The sequence below is a fragment of the Etheostoma cragini genome, chromosome 8 (genome assembly GCF_013103735.1).
Source record: "Etheostoma cragini isolate CJK2018 chromosome 8, CSU_Ecrag_1.0, whole genome shotgun sequence".
Lineage (NCBI taxonomy): Eukaryota > Metazoa > Chordata > Actinopteri > Perciformes > Percidae > Etheostoma > Etheostoma cragini.
Genome location: NC_048414.1, coordinates 17,232,394 through 17,250,503, shown reverse-complemented (window position 1 = coordinate 17,250,503; position 18,110 = coordinate 17,232,394). Strand labels below are relative to the sequence as shown.

General features: G+C 39.5%; 2 protein-coding genes across 4 annotated transcripts in view; one reads left to right on the top strand and one right to left on the bottom strand.

Annotated features, from left to right (window-relative positions):
- Positions 1-10,211, bottom strand: part of st3gal2 (ST3 beta-galactoside alpha-2,3-sialyltransferase 2) — a 47,548-nt gene extending 37,337 nt beyond the window's left edge. Inside the window, exon 1 of the mRNA XM_034878072.1 lies at positions 9,727-10,211. The gene's annotated coding sequence lies outside the window, so the exon portion shown is untranslated. The remainder of the gene's footprint in view (positions 1-9,726) is intronic.
- Positions 10,212-13,437: 3,226 nt separating this feature from the next.
- Positions 13,438-18,110, top strand: part of sf3b3 (splicing factor 3b, subunit 3) — a 31,720-nt gene continuing 27,047 nt past the window's right edge. For all 3 annotated transcript variants that reach the window (XR_004657443.1, XM_034878047.1, XM_034878046.1), the window contains exons 1-4: positions 13,438-13,658; positions 14,330-14,469; positions 16,831-16,986; positions 17,194-17,364. Coding sequence is in view for 2 of the 3 variants with exons in the window: in XM_034878047.1 (XP_034733938.1) it covers positions 14,400-14,469; positions 16,831-16,986; positions 17,194-17,364 (397 nt within the window). In the remaining variant the exon portion in view is untranslated. The remainder of the gene's footprint in view (positions 13,659-14,329; positions 14,470-16,830; positions 16,987-17,193; positions 17,365-18,110) is intronic.

The window sequence follows — 18,110 nt, the reverse complement described above, 5'->3', positions numbered from 1 at the left end:
ATAGATTGAGTGGTCCCTGTCACACTTAATCTCCCAAACTAATGCCAGAGCAGCTTTATTATACAAGCACAGTGATGTATTGCAAGTGCCTGCCGGATATTGCACTACATTAGATAAAATACCTGGATTCTTTGCAGCGGGTTGGTACACAACTGGTAGTTGCTCTTGCTCAGAGGCTACTCCGGGGGGGATCTAAAGCTGTCACCACAAGTGACTCAAACAGCTACCTGGATACAATCCTAATCATGCTGTCGGGTGGCATTTTCCTCTTCTTATGATGACGCACCAGCAGATACAACTACACCCAGATATGAACAGAAAGAGAAAGGAAAAAAGCGCACAATGCAACAGCGCACAAATGCCATTTGCCAATTTGTTGCAGCACTTCTTCAATTATTATTACCATAATTAAGACCCATGACATCCCTACGGAAAAAGAGTAAATATACCCTCTGAGCGACAACTGAACTATACATGTGTGATTTTGAAAACAAAATCTGGGACTAAGTGGTCTCGCATTGCCAGAGCTTCTTCCACAGCGCTGTGGAGGAAGGTCTGGCTAGTCCACACAGCATTCTGGGATGAAAGAAAAATGTGCTCTGGTTTATTGGCATTTTTTAAAACCAATTACAATCATCTTGGGTGGCGCTAAGCGCCGTACGGAACAGCAGCGCCGATGGTAAATAACCTCGGGAAGAACTTGTTTTGGTGGAACATGAGTACGTTCAAAAGTAGTTTTGGTTGTGTTAGCCATGATCACCAGTGTTTTTCGCTACTAGCTAGTTATTCAAATTAGATTTGTGGACGGAAGTAACTGTGCTTTTCAGCGTTGCGCTAATCACTCTCTCTCTTTCTTTAACTGTCTATGTAATCACTCCACCCAAGTAGTATTGCTTTGCCTTTCTGAGAATATAGTTCCCAGTTTGTATGCGGTTCGAATATGGCTGTGTCTCGTGTGACCTTGTTATTTGTACACCCTGTGACTATACAAATCACAACATGTAAATAGGAACATTTGTGGCACCTGGGGACAGAACAAACATTGGGACATTCTTCCATCATGTACCTTTAGAGAGAGAGAGAGAGAGAGAGAAAGACAAAGAGAGAGAAAGAGGGAGAAAAAAAGCCTTTGTGAGGTTTGGCTGTATATATATAATAGGATGACCTTTGGGTTACTCCAGTTTAAAAATCCCAATAGACCAAAAGTGACAGGGACTGTATCATTACAGAAATCAGAGAGGAAAGACACAGAGGAGAGGGGAGAGGTAAAGTGAAGAGACGACCAGAAGAAGAAGACCTCTGCTCCCTAGGTATTAGATTAACCTAGTTAAGCTTTTCCTGCTGAGTTAATTAGACAAGACTGAAAAGGGCTTTTGACTCCCGCCACTGCAGATAGCTGACAATGTGATAAATGTCAACAACTCTGGACTGAAAATTGGAGCAGGACGGTGATCTATAATTATATTTTTCAACTGTGTTTGAATTTCAAAGTACCCTCTGCAGCGTGAAGCAGGTGACTGGCCGGAAATCTAATCTGGTATTTCGCAACAGATTTCATCAAGCGGGAGTACGCTGGGATGCTTGTTGTGTGTTTCTGATTGTTGCTAAGTGGTTTGGTCTTGAGGGGCAGCTGCGTAAACTAAGTGAATTTAAAATTGTATGTACTTGTCCTTTTGGTTCACTTGCTTTCCTTGACACCGTCATCAAATACGTCAAAGGGTAACCATCTCTGTTGCCTCCAGTCTGCTTTTAAAAAGCACAGAGACAGACAGAGGACCAGAGTAGAAGGTCAAAAAAATATTTCACCTCCACAGTTCAAATACACAATACTCTACACAGCACTATAAACCTGGTCAAACCTGAATTTAAGAGAACAAATTACTTCCTTTCACTGAAATGATTACAAATAAACAATTACATTGACTTGAATGTGTGGGGAAGGATTGAACTTTTGGGAACTATGATCTGTGAATTTTCTTTATTGACCAATAGTACACCATCTTGAAACGGCACAGTACAAAGGCAATAGAAAGAAGCTCAGGAAGCTATGGTGGTTGACTTTACCTGCTTGGTACACATGTTAGCAGTTAGCTCATCAGCTACAGTAGTTTACCATCTAGCCCTGTGAGACGTCACTTTTAGAACCAAGGTTTTGGCAAAGACGAGCAGATGGTATGAGTTCAAGTTGGCTATTTGTTGACTGTTTGCTGATTGTAATTTTTAATCAACATAACCACAGATGAAATTGAACACACACTATGCAGATGTTTCCTTACAATATCCATTCCGGTCAGCTAAAGCATGACTGATGTTTTCATGGGTACGGGCAAAGCATTTGGTTAATGATTTTGAAACACTGCGGTCTTGTTTTAATGTGAGGGAACTATCAGCACACTGTGTTAGTGGTAAAGGGAGATCGTGGCCTTGTTTCAATTAAATGTCAACATTTACCTGAGGCACAGCACAGGATACCAGGTAACTGGAGTTCCAACCCACAACCTGCCAAATAAGACAACCATCTCAGTTTTCTTTGGACTGGCTTGATCAAAAGACATGGGATCTCCATGCCTCAGATGTACTTTGTGCTTACGGCTTGAGAACTTTGCAAAGGAGCAGAGTGGGCTTCACGAGTGGGGCGCTTAAAGAGACAGGCGCTAAAACGGAGCGTTTCAGACAAACGTTGAAAAATGGTATATTCAGAAAGCTGTATAAGCAAAAATATGATTTTTAAACATTAAAGTATGTAAAATGTGTTTTACATGCACCTAAAAAGTCTACTAGAAATCCAAAATACAAGTATGGCCTTGAAAACAAGCACAATGTGTCTCCTTTAATTTAATAACCAATGGGTTTTATTGAGTTAAAACAAAGCTTTATTCTTTTAGCTAACCGGTCTCTTCAGTTCAATTTTGACATTGATTTGATTTAAATGGTGTTTTCCGCTCCGTGAGCACAAAGTGGTCCAACATTTCCCTGTCATGAATTGGTGATTGTGTTTTTTATCAGCAGTAACCATTGATTAGTAACTAGACAAACAGAGTGGATGTCAATGGTATGCCATTGCCTGTGTTATCTAATCTGATTGTTTGACTAGCAGGATGCTAGGATTTCTATTGGAGAAACAACAGAGATAAACAAAAGTAACAGATAACCATCAATGATGTGGCAGATAAATGAAAATTAACACAAACAAAAGTCTGACTGAATTGATTTCCGGTAATTCATTTAAATAATATTCTAGAAAACTACACTGAGTAGTCATTAGCATTAATTCAAATATTCGTGTGAATAAAGGACTGAAATGTGTGGGAGAAAGTTCAGTAGTTTACAATAATAGGCAGAGGGTGTGGGCATTCTGTATGTGTGTGTGTGTGTGTGTGAGGAAGAGAATAAAATACAGTAACTGTAAGTTTAAAATTATAGGATTATGAGGGTTTGTCCATGTGCGTGCTTGTGTGGAGAATTATATTGTTGTTGTTTTTTCCACCATGCGCATTGTGTCATGTCCTATTATTTTTTTTCCCGGTGCTACTGCATGTTGTCTCACAAGCTGGAGGGGTTTTGCATAATACCCACCACAATGTAAAATCAGCCTTGTGTCTTTTAGTATCAAGTCTATCATGAAAGCCCATAACTTTAACTTCACTGGAGGCCTTTTAACTCTAGGCAGTGTTTAAACTGGATACCATACAATTTCTTTAGCTCATTAAGCACTCAATTTGCTGCCACAGCCAAATTTACACACACACAGTGAGCCAAGAAAGCTTTGAAGTTTAACATCGGTTTCTGATTTTAAACTCCTAACTTTGATAATAAATTGTTGTACAATCATGAACTTTAATTCTTTTCTTTCAGATGACTACCCACAGAATTTCCACTCAGAATCAAATTTCATTGCAGCCAATTTTTTGGGGATTTGGAAATGTTTGATTTGTAACTGTTTGTTTTAGAATGCCTGGTTTATGACAGTAAACACACCAATCAGAGTGAGGGTAGGAAATAAACTGCATGCCACTAGCTGAACGCTGGTACATTGTTGGTTGCAGCTGGTTAGTTTATATTTTCTAAAAGCCTTATCATATCTTGCCATCATATATATTATCATATCTTGCCAGTATTAATTCTGCAATAATATCCATTTACTTGAAGATACCAAAAAGATTTTTACCATATACAGCACATAACAGCTGCAGCTGTGTGTACGTGTATGTGCTGGCAAAACAAATAGCCAGTGCCATATGTCCCATTGAAGTTCAGAATATTAAAGATTTATTAAAAGTTTCTTTGCTCTAAATAGCTTCACAACCATAAAAAGGTCAGTTTGGAACACCAGACACACAAAGCTGGTTATAGGAAAATAAAATGACATATTTATCAGTTTCATATTAACTCATGTGCCTGAACAATAGAATACCTAACATTATTTTAAACATAGCAGAGAATTAGGACACACATTTGAACAAAGCCAGTTCAACTTAAAATCAGAGTTACAAACATGGGTTACTTGTCAATAAGGGTGCCTGAAACTATCAGATCCCCACCTAGTAGCCAAAATTGAAAATTATGATCATCGTTTTAAAACAATTTAACACGTAGCTTATTATTTACAAAGGCCACAGCTTAACAGTCATCTGCATAAACAGTTACGGCTGTCAAAGTAATAAAATACTATAATTTACGTCACGGTTCATTTTTTTGCTGACACTTTTTTACAAAGCCACTTACAATAAGTGCATTCACCCACAAGTTGCAAAAATCATGCTATAAAAGCAATCTATAAATTACAGGAACATCTGTCTGTCAGTGCGTGTGTGTGTTATGCGCATATCTCTCAAAGCGTTAGTCAGATGTGTTTCAAACTTAACTGGTGTCTTGAACGGGCATGCGTAAGTGCAGTGCCAAGTTTAACATTGTTTGGATTAGAAATGCAAAAGATATTGTTGAATATATCAGTAAAAGAAGCACACATTGGCCTTTGCCGCTCTAGCTGCTGGCCCCTTCCCCTCTCACACTGAGAGTAGAGGAGCTTTGGCAGCTAAAATGTGAAATACACCTCTGACCCGCAAAAATGTGCAAAGTAGCACTACTTAGGACTGTCTTTGACCTTGAATAAACAAACAACAATTTCAGAACGTTTCAGAATCCCGCACATGCAAGGCACAGCCAGACAAAGCTTGAGGCAACTTATGGGCAGGCTATTTATCTTATGAAGCGAGACGTATCTGTGCAAAAGTCTTAGGCAGGTGTGAAAAAGGCTGTAAACTAAGAATGCTTTCAAAAAAATAAATAATGATTGATTATTTTTATCAATTTACAAAATGCAAAGTAAGCGAACAAAAGAAAAATCTAAATCCCATCAATATTTGGTGTTACTACCCTTTGCCTTCAAACCAGCAACGATTCTAATAGGTCCACTTGGAAAAAGTTGGACGAAGTTGAGGATCGTAGACACAGTCGTCGGACAAGGAAACTTAGTGCAGCAGATGAAGAACACATCAAGCTTATTTCCCTCTAAATTGGAAGATGTCCAGCAGTGACAACAGCTCAGAACTGGATGAAACCAGCGGGACCCAGGTACACCATCTACTGTCCGGAGAAGTCTGGCCAGAAGTGGTCTTCATGGAAGAGTTGCAATCAGAAAGCCATAACTCTGAATATGTGCATTTTGTAAATTGATTAAAAAATAAACAATCATTACTATTTTTTCACACCTGCCTAAGACTTTTGCACAACCTAAGACTTTTGCAAAGTACTGTATGTGTGTCCGTGTTTGGGGGGAAGGTAACCTGACGATCACACGCAGATGTCGCATGCAGACAGTTTAGAACAGCTGGGGGACGAGTATCTAGCCAAGAAATAAGCAAATTATTTAGCTGTTCAGAACCATGGACCGCTCTTTGTGTGCAGGCGCCAGGGGAGCAAGTGTGGGTGGTACGTTACTTACATAGGTTGTCTCACTAAACATGACTGCTACAAATGGTAAACCATGTTAGTTTGGCATGTTTGCATTGCTTATTATTAGCATTACTTATTAGCATTTGCTAATACAAAAACAAAACACAAAGTATGGCTGAGATAGGAATGACATTAGTATAAGTATTGGAAAGATTACTATTTTGACTTGATGATGGTGCTCAATGAAAAGTGATGACCAAAGTTTTTACAAATCATCTTCTGGGGGCACCATGGATATCTGTACCAAAAAGGTCACAAAAACCTTACCTTATGTAGGGGCTAAAATCCCTCATTTCAATTTGAGATGCGCCTAAAAACTCAGAGAATGCTAGATGGTGTACTATGAGTGGAGATTATTTTGCAAGATTTTCTGAGAGATGTGTATCTTGTGGTGACACACTACATTTTGAATAGCATTCTTTTGACACAGTTGGGGTAAAAGGAACAAAAAACATGCCTGAAGCACATAAAGTGGGTTTTGCGGGGAACAGTTTTCATGTCATGCCACTTTCTCAGACTCTCAAGGGCATTGTCGCTTCATGGCGTTTTATGGTGTGACACATAAATATACAGACCAAAGATTTTAGTTTTTTTGGCATTTAGGCCTTCATTTTTACATGATAGCTAAAGACAAAGAAAGAGGGGGAAAAGACACACAGCAAAGGGCCACAGGCTGGAGTCAAACCAGCGGCCACTGTGTTGAGGAGCAAACCTCTATACATTGGCGCGCGCCATACCAGGTGAGCCGCCCAGGCACCTATACAGACTCAAATGTTATTGGCAATGATACATTAAAATCACTGTTGGCTTGTAACAGTGGCTGCTCTATCTGCATGTGATCTAGTGTGAAGATAAATCACGTGTTGTCATTCATGAAAGTCACTATTCTCATTAATTAGATTCTCATACATTTCATTAGTAGTTTCTTTTTCAAACAGAAACAACCCACCCTCAGTATACGGGCACAAACTCTTGCTGTGAACGTGTTGTATCTATGTGTTTGGAAATTATTGAAAAATGTTAAATATTTAAAAAAAGAATGATAAATATTTTTACTTGACACATAAGTTGTTTACATTTAGCTTTTTCTAATTGGTGTGAAAATATTTTGCTGATTTATACCAATCTCTAAGATTATGTATATCTTAACTGCAGAACAAAAATCACAAATTCCTTCAGAGGAGCACAGATATGAGTTGAACAGACAGATGGAACGCCTTTTATACTGGTCACTTAGGTACAAGCATTACTAAATAGTTGTCAGTAGTGTGGCTAACCAAGTGTTGCATGGCTTTCCGGCTTTACTGTTGAGACTATTAGAAAGAAGACAGAAGAAGAGAAGAAAGAGGTTGATAAAATGACCCAAGGCCACCATGAGGACAGCGTACCCTCTGATGAAAGGGCAGATTTTAGATTGCACTCCACAACTAAAATTCAGGAATAGTAGATTTGAAGCAAGGAATACAGGCATGTTGATGGGTCTGCATTGTTATGTTAGAGTACGCCAAAACACAATATCTATATAAGCATCACATTAGATGAGAAGGGGTTTAGGTGTTGTCCAGAAAAAAAAAATCCAGAACGGAAATTTGAGAATTGTGCTCAACGCATTGAATACATATGGTGTGTGGCAACTTATGAGCTGAATCTGAAAAGACAGTCGCAAAGCTCTTATTCTTGCCCCAAGGACCAAGAAGCGAGCATTGAAGAGGAATCTCCAAGGAGCTATGAGCGAGGATACATGGAACCAGCCTTCCCGGAAAAATGTACAACTGAAAGCCGTTGCTAACTCCACCCATACAGCTGACAAATTCACATGACTCTTCAGAGGAAAGGATGTCTCATGCCTCCAAAACACATTTTCTCGTTTTCTCTCTCCTCCGAGGGTTTCCTCCGTCCGTCCCGTGCTTCCTAGGTTGGATGCACTCAGACACAAGGAAGGGAAGCAAGTGGAGGAGCCAGGGATGCAATTTAACAGAAGTAAGAAGCACCTATGCATTCATCACCACAGGAACTAATAAAAGACATAGATACAAAAACACCTTTACAAAGTGGACGCAGTTATATTTAGCCTGTGGGGCTTATAGCGTGCAACCTGGATGAGGCAGTTCACAGAAACTCTTAGATTAAACCAGAAGACCTGGTTGAAGGATTGACTCTTACATTTAAGCCCCTTGGTTTTCTCGGAGGATGAAGTGTAGTTGTGCTCCTTTAAAAACATGTCCACATTGGATCAGACGAGACAAAAGCAAGCCGTTTGCTAATACACTTACATTCAATTCAAGGTGGCCTTTTAAAACCAGGCAGGTAAAAAGTAGGGACACATTTAACACACGTTAAAGAAAGTTATAGAATTTTTCTTCAGCCATGTGATCCGCACAGTTATCTGTTAAGAATAGTAATTGACATTGCAATGTTAGGGAGACACTGGTTTTATCCATGGCCATGTGCAGAGACAAGTGAAGATAATAGAAGAGAAGAGAATCTCCGCTTACAATCTTCAACTCTTTTATTGAGAAGGCGAAGCAGCCCCTCCATCTACACTTTCCTTGACGGCACTCACTGCTGTTGTCTCTTAGCAACACCAGCCAAATCGATGGAGAGGAAAAGAGAGCGACAGAGAGATGAATGGGGGGCGAGAGGACAAAAGACGAGGAAGAAGTGGGGAGAAGGGCAAATGAGTGTCAAGTGTACAAAGGAAAGGAGAAGAGAGGGTGAGTAAGGTGCAGATGTAAGGGGGGGAGAAAAGGGGAGGGGTTATAAAAAAGCACAGCAAGGGGAGGAAAGGTGACTGGTGGAAGAAGATAGATAGATAGGACAGGGAAGATCAGAAAGAAGGGAGGGAGAAAGAGGAAACAAATTCGGAAAGAAACTAGGGAGGGATGCTTAAATGTCAAACAACCAAGTCACTGTATTTAACAAAAATGTCAAGACGATAAAGTCTATTCAGTTTCCTAAAGTCGGGGGTCCATTTACTACTTACTTGGGGTCTGATTGTCTGCATACAACAACAGTAGGGCTGTAAGGGTTGGTTTGGGGAGAAGAGATCTTTAGGCTATTGTCTAACTGTATGTTGACACATGTGCATTCCTAATTTGCATTGTATGATGGATTGTTGTACCTTCATTTGTCATGACCTGTAAATGTCCCAAAAAAACAAAAAACGATCACGTCTTAGCTAAGGGGCTGAGCCCTCTGCTGCGTTTTGACAAAAACTATTTCAGAAAAAGAAGATATATGCCTTTGAAAGGGGAATACTACATATTGAGGGATAGTCCACTTTTTCTGTGCACCGACTACTTTTCTTGGTAAACAACTCTAAAAGTTTGGTTATAGGCTAACATGACATCTTACTCCCAGAATACGAGCTGACATCAAAGTAGAAGTCAGACATCTTTAACTGTAACTTTCCCAACAAAACCCACATTGAATGTGGAACTCAAATAAGGCTTGGACAAGTGTAAGACAAGTGTCCACAGTTCGTCTAAGTGGCCATACTTTGTGTTACTACTCAACTGATGCCCACGGGGACGGCAAAAATATTTTCAGCATTGTTAGGCAGGTCAGCTACTACAATTCATCACCGGCCGGGCAGAGGGAGATGTACAAAACCGATGGCCTCCGACACCAGCACAGGAGGAGGAGAAGGATGCTTCTCCATCATTAACGTTATATCCCAAAGCACTTTAATTAAACGAGCTGTTTGTTTGCCCCCCCAACCACACTATGTAGAGACAATGTGGCTATATAAGAATGTTCTTAAAGGCTCACCTTGCTGTGCCAGTTGTATTTCTGGGTGAAATCCCATATCTGCGTTCTTTTCAACCACCGGTCCTTTTCAGCATGGCTCGCCGCCGCCGCCGCCGCCGCTGCCGCTGCTGCTGCTGCTTATTTCAGACATCTAGCGGTTCTCTTCGTTCGTGGCATGTAGTCGCGTTGTCTGCACCTAAACGTGTTTTCCCCCACTCTCTCTGGGTGGAAATGCCAAACGAGCAACGTAATTTAAACGGACCTCGCATAAAGAAAAAAAATACGCTAGCGGTTTCAACCTCTAGCTATGCAAAGGCAACGGGGAGCGTTAACGGACCAGATGCTGAAGCGGCTAAAACCTGCTAACCCGCTCGCTGAATAAGAATGGGTGATAACTGGGAAGTGTCCAATACAAGAAGAAGACCGTGGACTGTTCTCCCGGACGGCCCTCGGCGATGAGGCAGGAGCATGGGCAGAAGGAGCAAGAGGCGGCGTCGGTGGGGTCTTCCTGACAGAGACGGGGGACGGTAAACCCCGGTGGGAACCGTTACATCCACAACTTCCTGTCATCTTTTCACAATTAAAATTTGGGATTTGGTTTAAATCTATGACATATGTCATTAAGGAAAATAAAATAATGTAAAACCATAGGCAAAACTAGGCCTGTATAACGTTAGGTACATGCAGAACCTATATTTCATAAATTAATGACTAATTTAATACAATTCCTACCCCTCAAGCATAGGCCTGTGTGTGTCTCTGAGATCGGTCTCGTCTCATTTTGAGAGCAAAACCACTATTTATGACCGTTCTGACTCCATGGCTGCCCAAACAGGCTGTAAACTCCAATTATGGGTTGCACTGACTTGGCTGAGAAACTAACTGCTGCTCCAGCAACTAACTGCTGATTCACAGCAATCAAATTAACCCACTTGAACTCACATCATCATTGTGTTTTCTAGACAGTTTACCCATCCCTGGGCTATGTTGTGGTTATGACGTCCCCCTCTCTGCAGTCCTGATGCATGCAAAACATTTAGGAATTTGTAGTTTTTACTAGCAGCCTACTGTAGGTTACTGCATTATCAGGGACTGGTAAACTGGGTTGAAAAACAAAAAAACTCTTAAAATGGCATACAGAGACATCTTCACTCACAACACGATACAAGTGATCAGGCTTTCCTCCAAATATCGTACTGAGAACAGAAACCAGTGTGTGTGTTTGTGTGTCTTTGAGTGTTTGTGTGTGTGTGTTTGTGTGTGTGTGTGTGTGTGTGTGTGTGTGTGTGTATGTGTGTGTGTGTGTGTCTGTGCATGCCTGCATGTGTTTACAAATCTGTGCGTACAACACACTGCATTGCATTGCAAACACTGAGAGAGAGAGAGAGAGAGAGAGAGAGAGAGAGAGAGAGAGAGAGAGAGAGAGAGAGAGAGAGAGAGAGAGATATTGAGAGCAGCTCTGGGCCTCAATCTTAAAACAAAAAGATTAGACACCTGCTTTATGCGGATGACCCTATTCTGTTGTCCACACAAAGAATTATACTAAGGTTGGTCTGACCTCATCTGCATCAGGAAATTTTAACAAAGCAATACAGTCACTCACACAAAAGGCACGCGGCGTGTTTTTTAGTAGGCTACAAGAAAAACAATAGCCCTCCAAACGGAATTTTGTCGAAGAACGCTGAATGTTCAAAGGAAAACGCCTGCGAGCAGAACTGGGACATTTACCATTACTGCTAAACAAACCAAAACTTTCAATTCGTAGGCTAGGCATCTACAGTAAACTCAAGTTCAAAAGACACTTTGTCTTAAAATACTAAAAACCCAAAAGCTAAAGCCTGACACTGAACACAGTCCAGTCAGTCTAGTAAAACTAGTTATGAGTCGGTCAAAAGATCGATATTCAGAACATTGGAGAAATGAAACAAAAAAATCCAATGTAGACTAAATTATTATTTGACTAAACAGAATCTAAATTATCTAAATAAAACTGAGGCTGTAAATTGGCTGAATATCTGCACTCTGTCAGAGATATGCATATATGAGTTATTAGCTAAGAAAAATACTAACTTCCCAAATGTTAACCCCGGAAGACAAACTGGCAGATCTCATAGGAGACTGGACTGCCAATAAGGCAATTTGAATAAAAAAGAAAAATGAATTTAGAAAGAGAGAGAGAGAGATCATGCACACTGACATGCTTGTTTCCAGACATTGGTGTCAGCTGTGGTTTTGCACAATTACAGACAAAAACAAATGTTCTGTTCTGTGCTGGACCATTCAAATGCAAATATTCACTGATGAGTAGAATTGTCACATACATTTGTTTTCTTTTTATTCCCCCTTATTTTCTTTTTCTTCTTACCTGTGTTTTGTGTACTCTTGCATAATGTAGTTCTTATAATATGATTTTATATCATAGCCTCCTAGTTAGTCAGAAGGATTCGTTTTATGAGTAAATAATGATTATTTAAACAAGAAATACACTAAGAATTTGCTTTTAAACACGACACCATCCACTCTCCCCGTGTTTCTCTGTATAACCTTTGTCACTCCCCAATGTAAGTCCACAGTTAGTTAAAGTAAGTGTAAGTCGAGTGCAGATTTGAGTCGCGCATGCGTCACTTTGCGACGGGTGCAGATTTGAGTTGCGCATGCGTCACTTTGGGACAAGTACCATACAAGGCAAGGCAAATAAGCAAGGTGCTAACGAGAGACTTCTGTAATGTCAGTAGGGCCTACAGTAAAAATGGACCTATTCAACAAAGTTCGTTCCCTGCTGGCTACAAGTTAGCATCAAACAGAGCAAAGGCTGTCACTTGAATGGTGTTTTAAGCTAACGTTAGCAATCAGACAATCATAGATAGCTAAAAGGTTTTTGAAAGGAGTCCCATCTTCTGTTATTGTTTGTAATGAGAGAAGTTTATTATTTCTTAGATTTCACAAATTTCATTGTTAAAGTTATGTCGTAAAACCGGTTTAATCTGAGCATGCGCGACATCATGGAGTGACAACCATAGACATAGACAACAACCTTTATTTAGGTCTTTGTCGACATCTGCTGGAGAATCTTTGTATTTTTGTATTTACAAAGGCAACAGTTTGTACAATACTGTTAGGGAAAATGAGATGCATACGTATATACATTACAAATGTTGTCTATGTAAGAAATAATTACCTGAGAACAAAGGACAAAACAAAACCAAAAAAGGGAAGATACTTTTACAGATTAAAGGCAAAAGTGCTAGAGGAAACAAAATTAACATGTAGAGCTCTGAGCAGCACAAAGCAAAGCTTAACCAAACAGCAGTTTCCTAGATTTGTTACTATACATTTTCTTGCAATTTTGTTTGATCTGATCTTTTTCAGTGAGGAAAAAACAATGTAAAATAATTTTTAAAACAAACAAATGAAGTTAAAATTCTCAAATGCTCAAACTTAAAAATTGAGATCCCATGCAAATAGGGGTTGTGATTAATTAGCATGATAAGACTGAGGAGCTTCAGGGACACAGAGCTACATGTCTGTATAAAACATTTTAATTATTTTACAAAGGTTACTCCCAATGCCGCAAAAATCTAATATTTCAAATAAAAAGGTATGTTTAACTGTGTCAAATGCCTTATAAAAATCAAGGAAAAAAAATAAAAGCATCAGTGTCAATGGGGTCTCGGTAATCAAGCATTTCTAATAGTAATCTGGTATGATTATGTATATTTAAATACATATTTATTGTTTAAAGTTATCATCCACATCTGCTGGAGATAGGGCGCTTCGTATATGTGTCAGATTTCTGTCAGGCACTGTGTGGGTCACCTCACATGACGGCGTATTGGCTGACGAAGGACCCACCAACGGCGTCTGTTCGTTGCCTTCACGGGGTTTCATGGGGATTGTTTGTGTAAATGAAACTTTATCCATCTGAAATCAGAATCATCTTATCTAACACGCCGGTAAATATTTTATTATACAAATCTACATGTTAGTCGTAATCAAATGAATGTTGTATGCATGTAAATTGTGCACGGGCTTAAGTAATAGAGCACGAAAAAAATGGGATAGCGTCCGGCAAAAGTGGCGCTTTCTATGAATGGGTTTTCAGTCCGCAGATTACAAGTTACTAAGTGAGCTGTATAGGCTAACTGTGCTCAGTTTTGACCAACTTGACCTGTCAAAGATAAAGATAAATAACGCTGTGCTACCATGGCTTTGCAACAAAGGAGCTAGCTAAGTTTGCAACACGTAATTATTGGTTATTTGGACTTGCTGCGCGTACAATTAGTCTTCTAACAGCTAAGCTAACGTTAGCATTGTTAGTCGGTTATTGTCATGTAAACTAGCTACGCCACCACAAATTAAGTTTCTGAGTCCAGCCAGCACGCTAACCCTCTTATAACTCTTGGTCTAATTTATATAACTCTGGGGTCTAATTTGACCCCAGTTCTACTTCCTTAACAGTGGAGCTCAGTTCAGTTTGAATATCCCTCTAATTATTGGAACATTCAACACACCGTTGGTCACGGACACATTTAAAAGACTGGAAATGGGCAATAAACTGTTCATATTCCAAACAGATATATTACTGTTCATACATCTTTCTTTGTTTTCCATTATTTCTCTACAGTCTTGAGCTGGCTAAGTGCTCTGTTCATAGCCCCTGAAGAACTTTGTGGGGAAGCCAGAGAAAGGGAGCCATGTTTCTTTACAACATCACCTTACAGCGTGCCACGGGCATCAGTCACGCCATCCATGGAAACTTCTCAGGTGAGATCGCAGCCTGTCGTCTTCTTCTTGTTTAATTGGGTTTATCATTAGTCTGTCTGGCCATTTTCTACCTCTGTTGTCAAATGTATTTAAAGCTAGAGGGGGTAAGACCACTTCTTGGGAATTGTGTGGTCAGTGCATTGCGGGGCGGCTGTAACTCAGGTGCAAGAAACAGATGTCCATTTATTGTAAGGCTTCTGTCTGGTGTTACAATACCTGGCATCTCCTTTCCATATGCCAAAGTGTCCTTGAGCAAAACACTTTGCCTGAAATTGCATAAGCTGTGTGTAGCCTACAGTTGGAAAAAGTGGCTTGAGATGTGTATGTACTGTAATCTTTGTAACGTAGACCTGTCTTTTCATCAGTCATTTTGTATTTTATAAAATGGATTTTTTAAATTAATTTTCCTTCTGTCTGTTAGGGTAATTGGTAAGGGTTGGAATCTTTAGGCACCTCAATGTCAGAGGGCTACGATGTGACAATACTGTTATTGATAAATCGCTTTTTGAAATTTCTATACATGATTCATATTTTCCGGCTGTGTGATTACTTCTTTTAAAACAGTGTATGTGTAATGATTCCCGATTTAAAAAAGATAAATTTACTTCCATTATCTTTTAGTTTAATTTGACAAAACTTGCATTAGGGCAGTAAATGCAAAAATTATATCTAATCATATTTACTGAAAAATTAAACAATGATTGCTCATTGGCCATCATTCTTACTGTAAGAGTTAGGGCACTCAAATACTGGCATATTGTTAATAATAAGAAATAAATTAGTAAAGCTCTATCATCAGACTGAAACGTTGATAATTTGATCTGCAGCTTGCGCTTGTTAATACAGGACAGACACAACAGACTGATTAAAATGCACCAGACTGTAACGCCAAAGGGATCTTACCAAGCGTCTATATGAGACAAGTTGGGAATGAAAGCAAGTTATGTGCATATGAAGGCAAATTACAGCACGGCTCAAGCACTTTGACCACATGCTTTGATCCTGTATTCTCTACAACAGTGCAGTTGCATATATGCACAGCGATTAACACTTTTGCACCATCCGAATCTGCAGCAGGAGGCTCCCTCAGCGCTGTGGGGAAAAGGACTCGCCTTCTGGTCGGTTTTTGTCTCGTTCTGTTAATTTACACGTCTGGGCAATGCCATTGTTACATTTCCAATTATTGGCTTTTCTGTATCGAGTCATAATCTTTCTAGACAGAATCGCGATGCATCTAAGACTCAATTATTCCCCCCCGCCCCTAGTAATTGGCCTGACCAGGATTGTGTACCTATTCTCAATTCTCGTCCAAATGCACACTTTTGTGTTCCATTTGTGTTTGTAAGTTGGGTCTGTTTGTCAGATGCACGTGCTTTGCATTTTTCAGTTATGATTAAGTTTTTATCATGTTATCTTCATCATGGTGTTTCTCTGACCGAAGTCAGTGGAGAGAATGCAAAACCTATGAATGTAACAACAAAAACCCCAGTATTGTTTTTCCGTGGGTTTAAAATGATTACATGCTTAAAATATTACTTAAAGTGATGGTTTGGAGTAATTTCACCCTAGGGTCCTTTGCACTATGAACATGGGCCAAAACAACCCTCAGAAGCTTTTTTTCATGTTGGGCGAGTTAGGGCTATCGGCTAAAGCTCTTTTTAATGCTGTAATTTTTAGACGGTCCCTAAGCACTTGTCTTACTGCCGTTAGCAGCAGTAGCAGCAGAGAGCAGAAGCCAGCAGCCAAATGTTAGGTAAATAAACTCCTGGTGTACTTACAAACTTTCTAATCCATTGTTTTATAAGTACATACCCTTTATGTACTACAGTAGAATTTTGTATAATTTCGGGCATCATTAGTCGGTAATTTACGCGATACACAGTTGGTTCCATTAGTGCCTGCACTAAGCTATTCAGCTGATAATGCTAACTTGCCCAATGTTTGACACAAGTGAAAAAAACTTTTGGGGGGTTGTTTGGCTCGAGGTCGTGGTGAAATTGCTCCAAATCATCACTTTCAACTAAAGGTCTCGTCATGATTGAAATTTGGTTTGTAAAACACACAAATGCAGAAACTCACAGAATATGCTATACTCACTTTAGATTTCACCATTTTGATAATGTTTAGGTCAAATGCTGTTTTTTTGTATGTAACAGTTATTAACTTAGAAATACATTCTGACTGCACTTTTATTTCTGTGAAAGGGGGGAGATTTTATGTTATAACCTGTTAAATGTAAGGCATCTAACTACCGGCTTTGAACCATAGTCTACAAAAAAAGCCATTCAATGTTTCTTTTCGGTTAGCCGACTGATGTGCTGATGTGCTCAACGCTAAAAAGAGATGTTTGTGTCTTGTTAGGAACCAAGATGCAGGAGATTGTTGTTTCCAGGGGAAAGATCTTGGAATTATTGCGGCCAGACGCCAACACAGGAAAGGTGCACACTCTGCTTACAGTGGAGGTGTTTGGCATCGTTAGGTCCCTGATGGCCTTCAGACTCACTGGAGGAACCAAAGGTAAGTAGCCAAGAGTGCATGCATTACAGACATGGATTATATAGTTAAAGACACCATTCTAAGTGTATGTTTCCCTCATATGATTGATTTTCATAAAATATTGAGAGTGCGTGCAGAGTTAGCTAATAGTTTCACATTCCTGGTTGAAAGGTTTCCGTGAGATCTGACGTTTAACCACAATATTCCTATGTCCTTGTATGTTTGTAGACTACATTGTTGTTGGAAGTGACAGTGGTCGTATTGTCATCCTGGAATATCATCCATCCAAAAACATGTTTGAGAAGATCCATCAGGAAACGTTTGGAAAGAGCGGCTGCCGGCGCATCGTTCCCGGACAGTTCCTTGCTGTCGACCCAAAAGGCAGAGCTGTTATGATAGGTAAAGAGATAAAATGGTTGTATGAATTGCGTAAAGACATCTGCTTAGCATTAAGTACTTTTATATATTCATTACAAATATTTTTTATTGGTCTGGGTCTTTGTTTTTCTTTAACAGAGAAACAAGAATTATAAGTAGAGGCAATATGGACCTTTTAAGAAAGGGTTAAAGACTAATGTGTATTTTTTGCACCCAACATTGATGTGCTAATTTTGCTAATTTGAGTTCAGATATTGCAGTATACAGTTTGATTAATTGTTTTGCTGTAAATCAGCTTACACAAATGAGTACATTTAAAAATATGAAGGGAGGATTTATTGCAGACTGCATTTGGCCTTTCCATAATTCCTAAGAATTATGATGCAATCTTAAAGAATAGTCTATTAATATATTATGTGTATTGTGTCCTTTAAAGGTTTATACTTACAGGAAACCTATGTATATTAAAATGACATTACTATACAGTGGTGTGAAAAAGTGTTTGCCCCCTTCCTCATTTCCTGTTCCTTTGCATGTTTGTCACACTTAAGTGTTTCGGAAAATCAAACCAATTTAAACAACAGTCAAGGACAACACAAGTAAACACAAAATGCAATTTGTAAATGAAGGTGTTTATTATTAAAGGTGAAAAAAAATCCTCACCATCATGGCCCTGTGTAAAAAAAGTGATTGCCCCCCTTGTTAAAACATACTATAACTGTGGTTGTCCAGACCTGAGTTCAATTTCTCTAGCCACACCCAGGCCT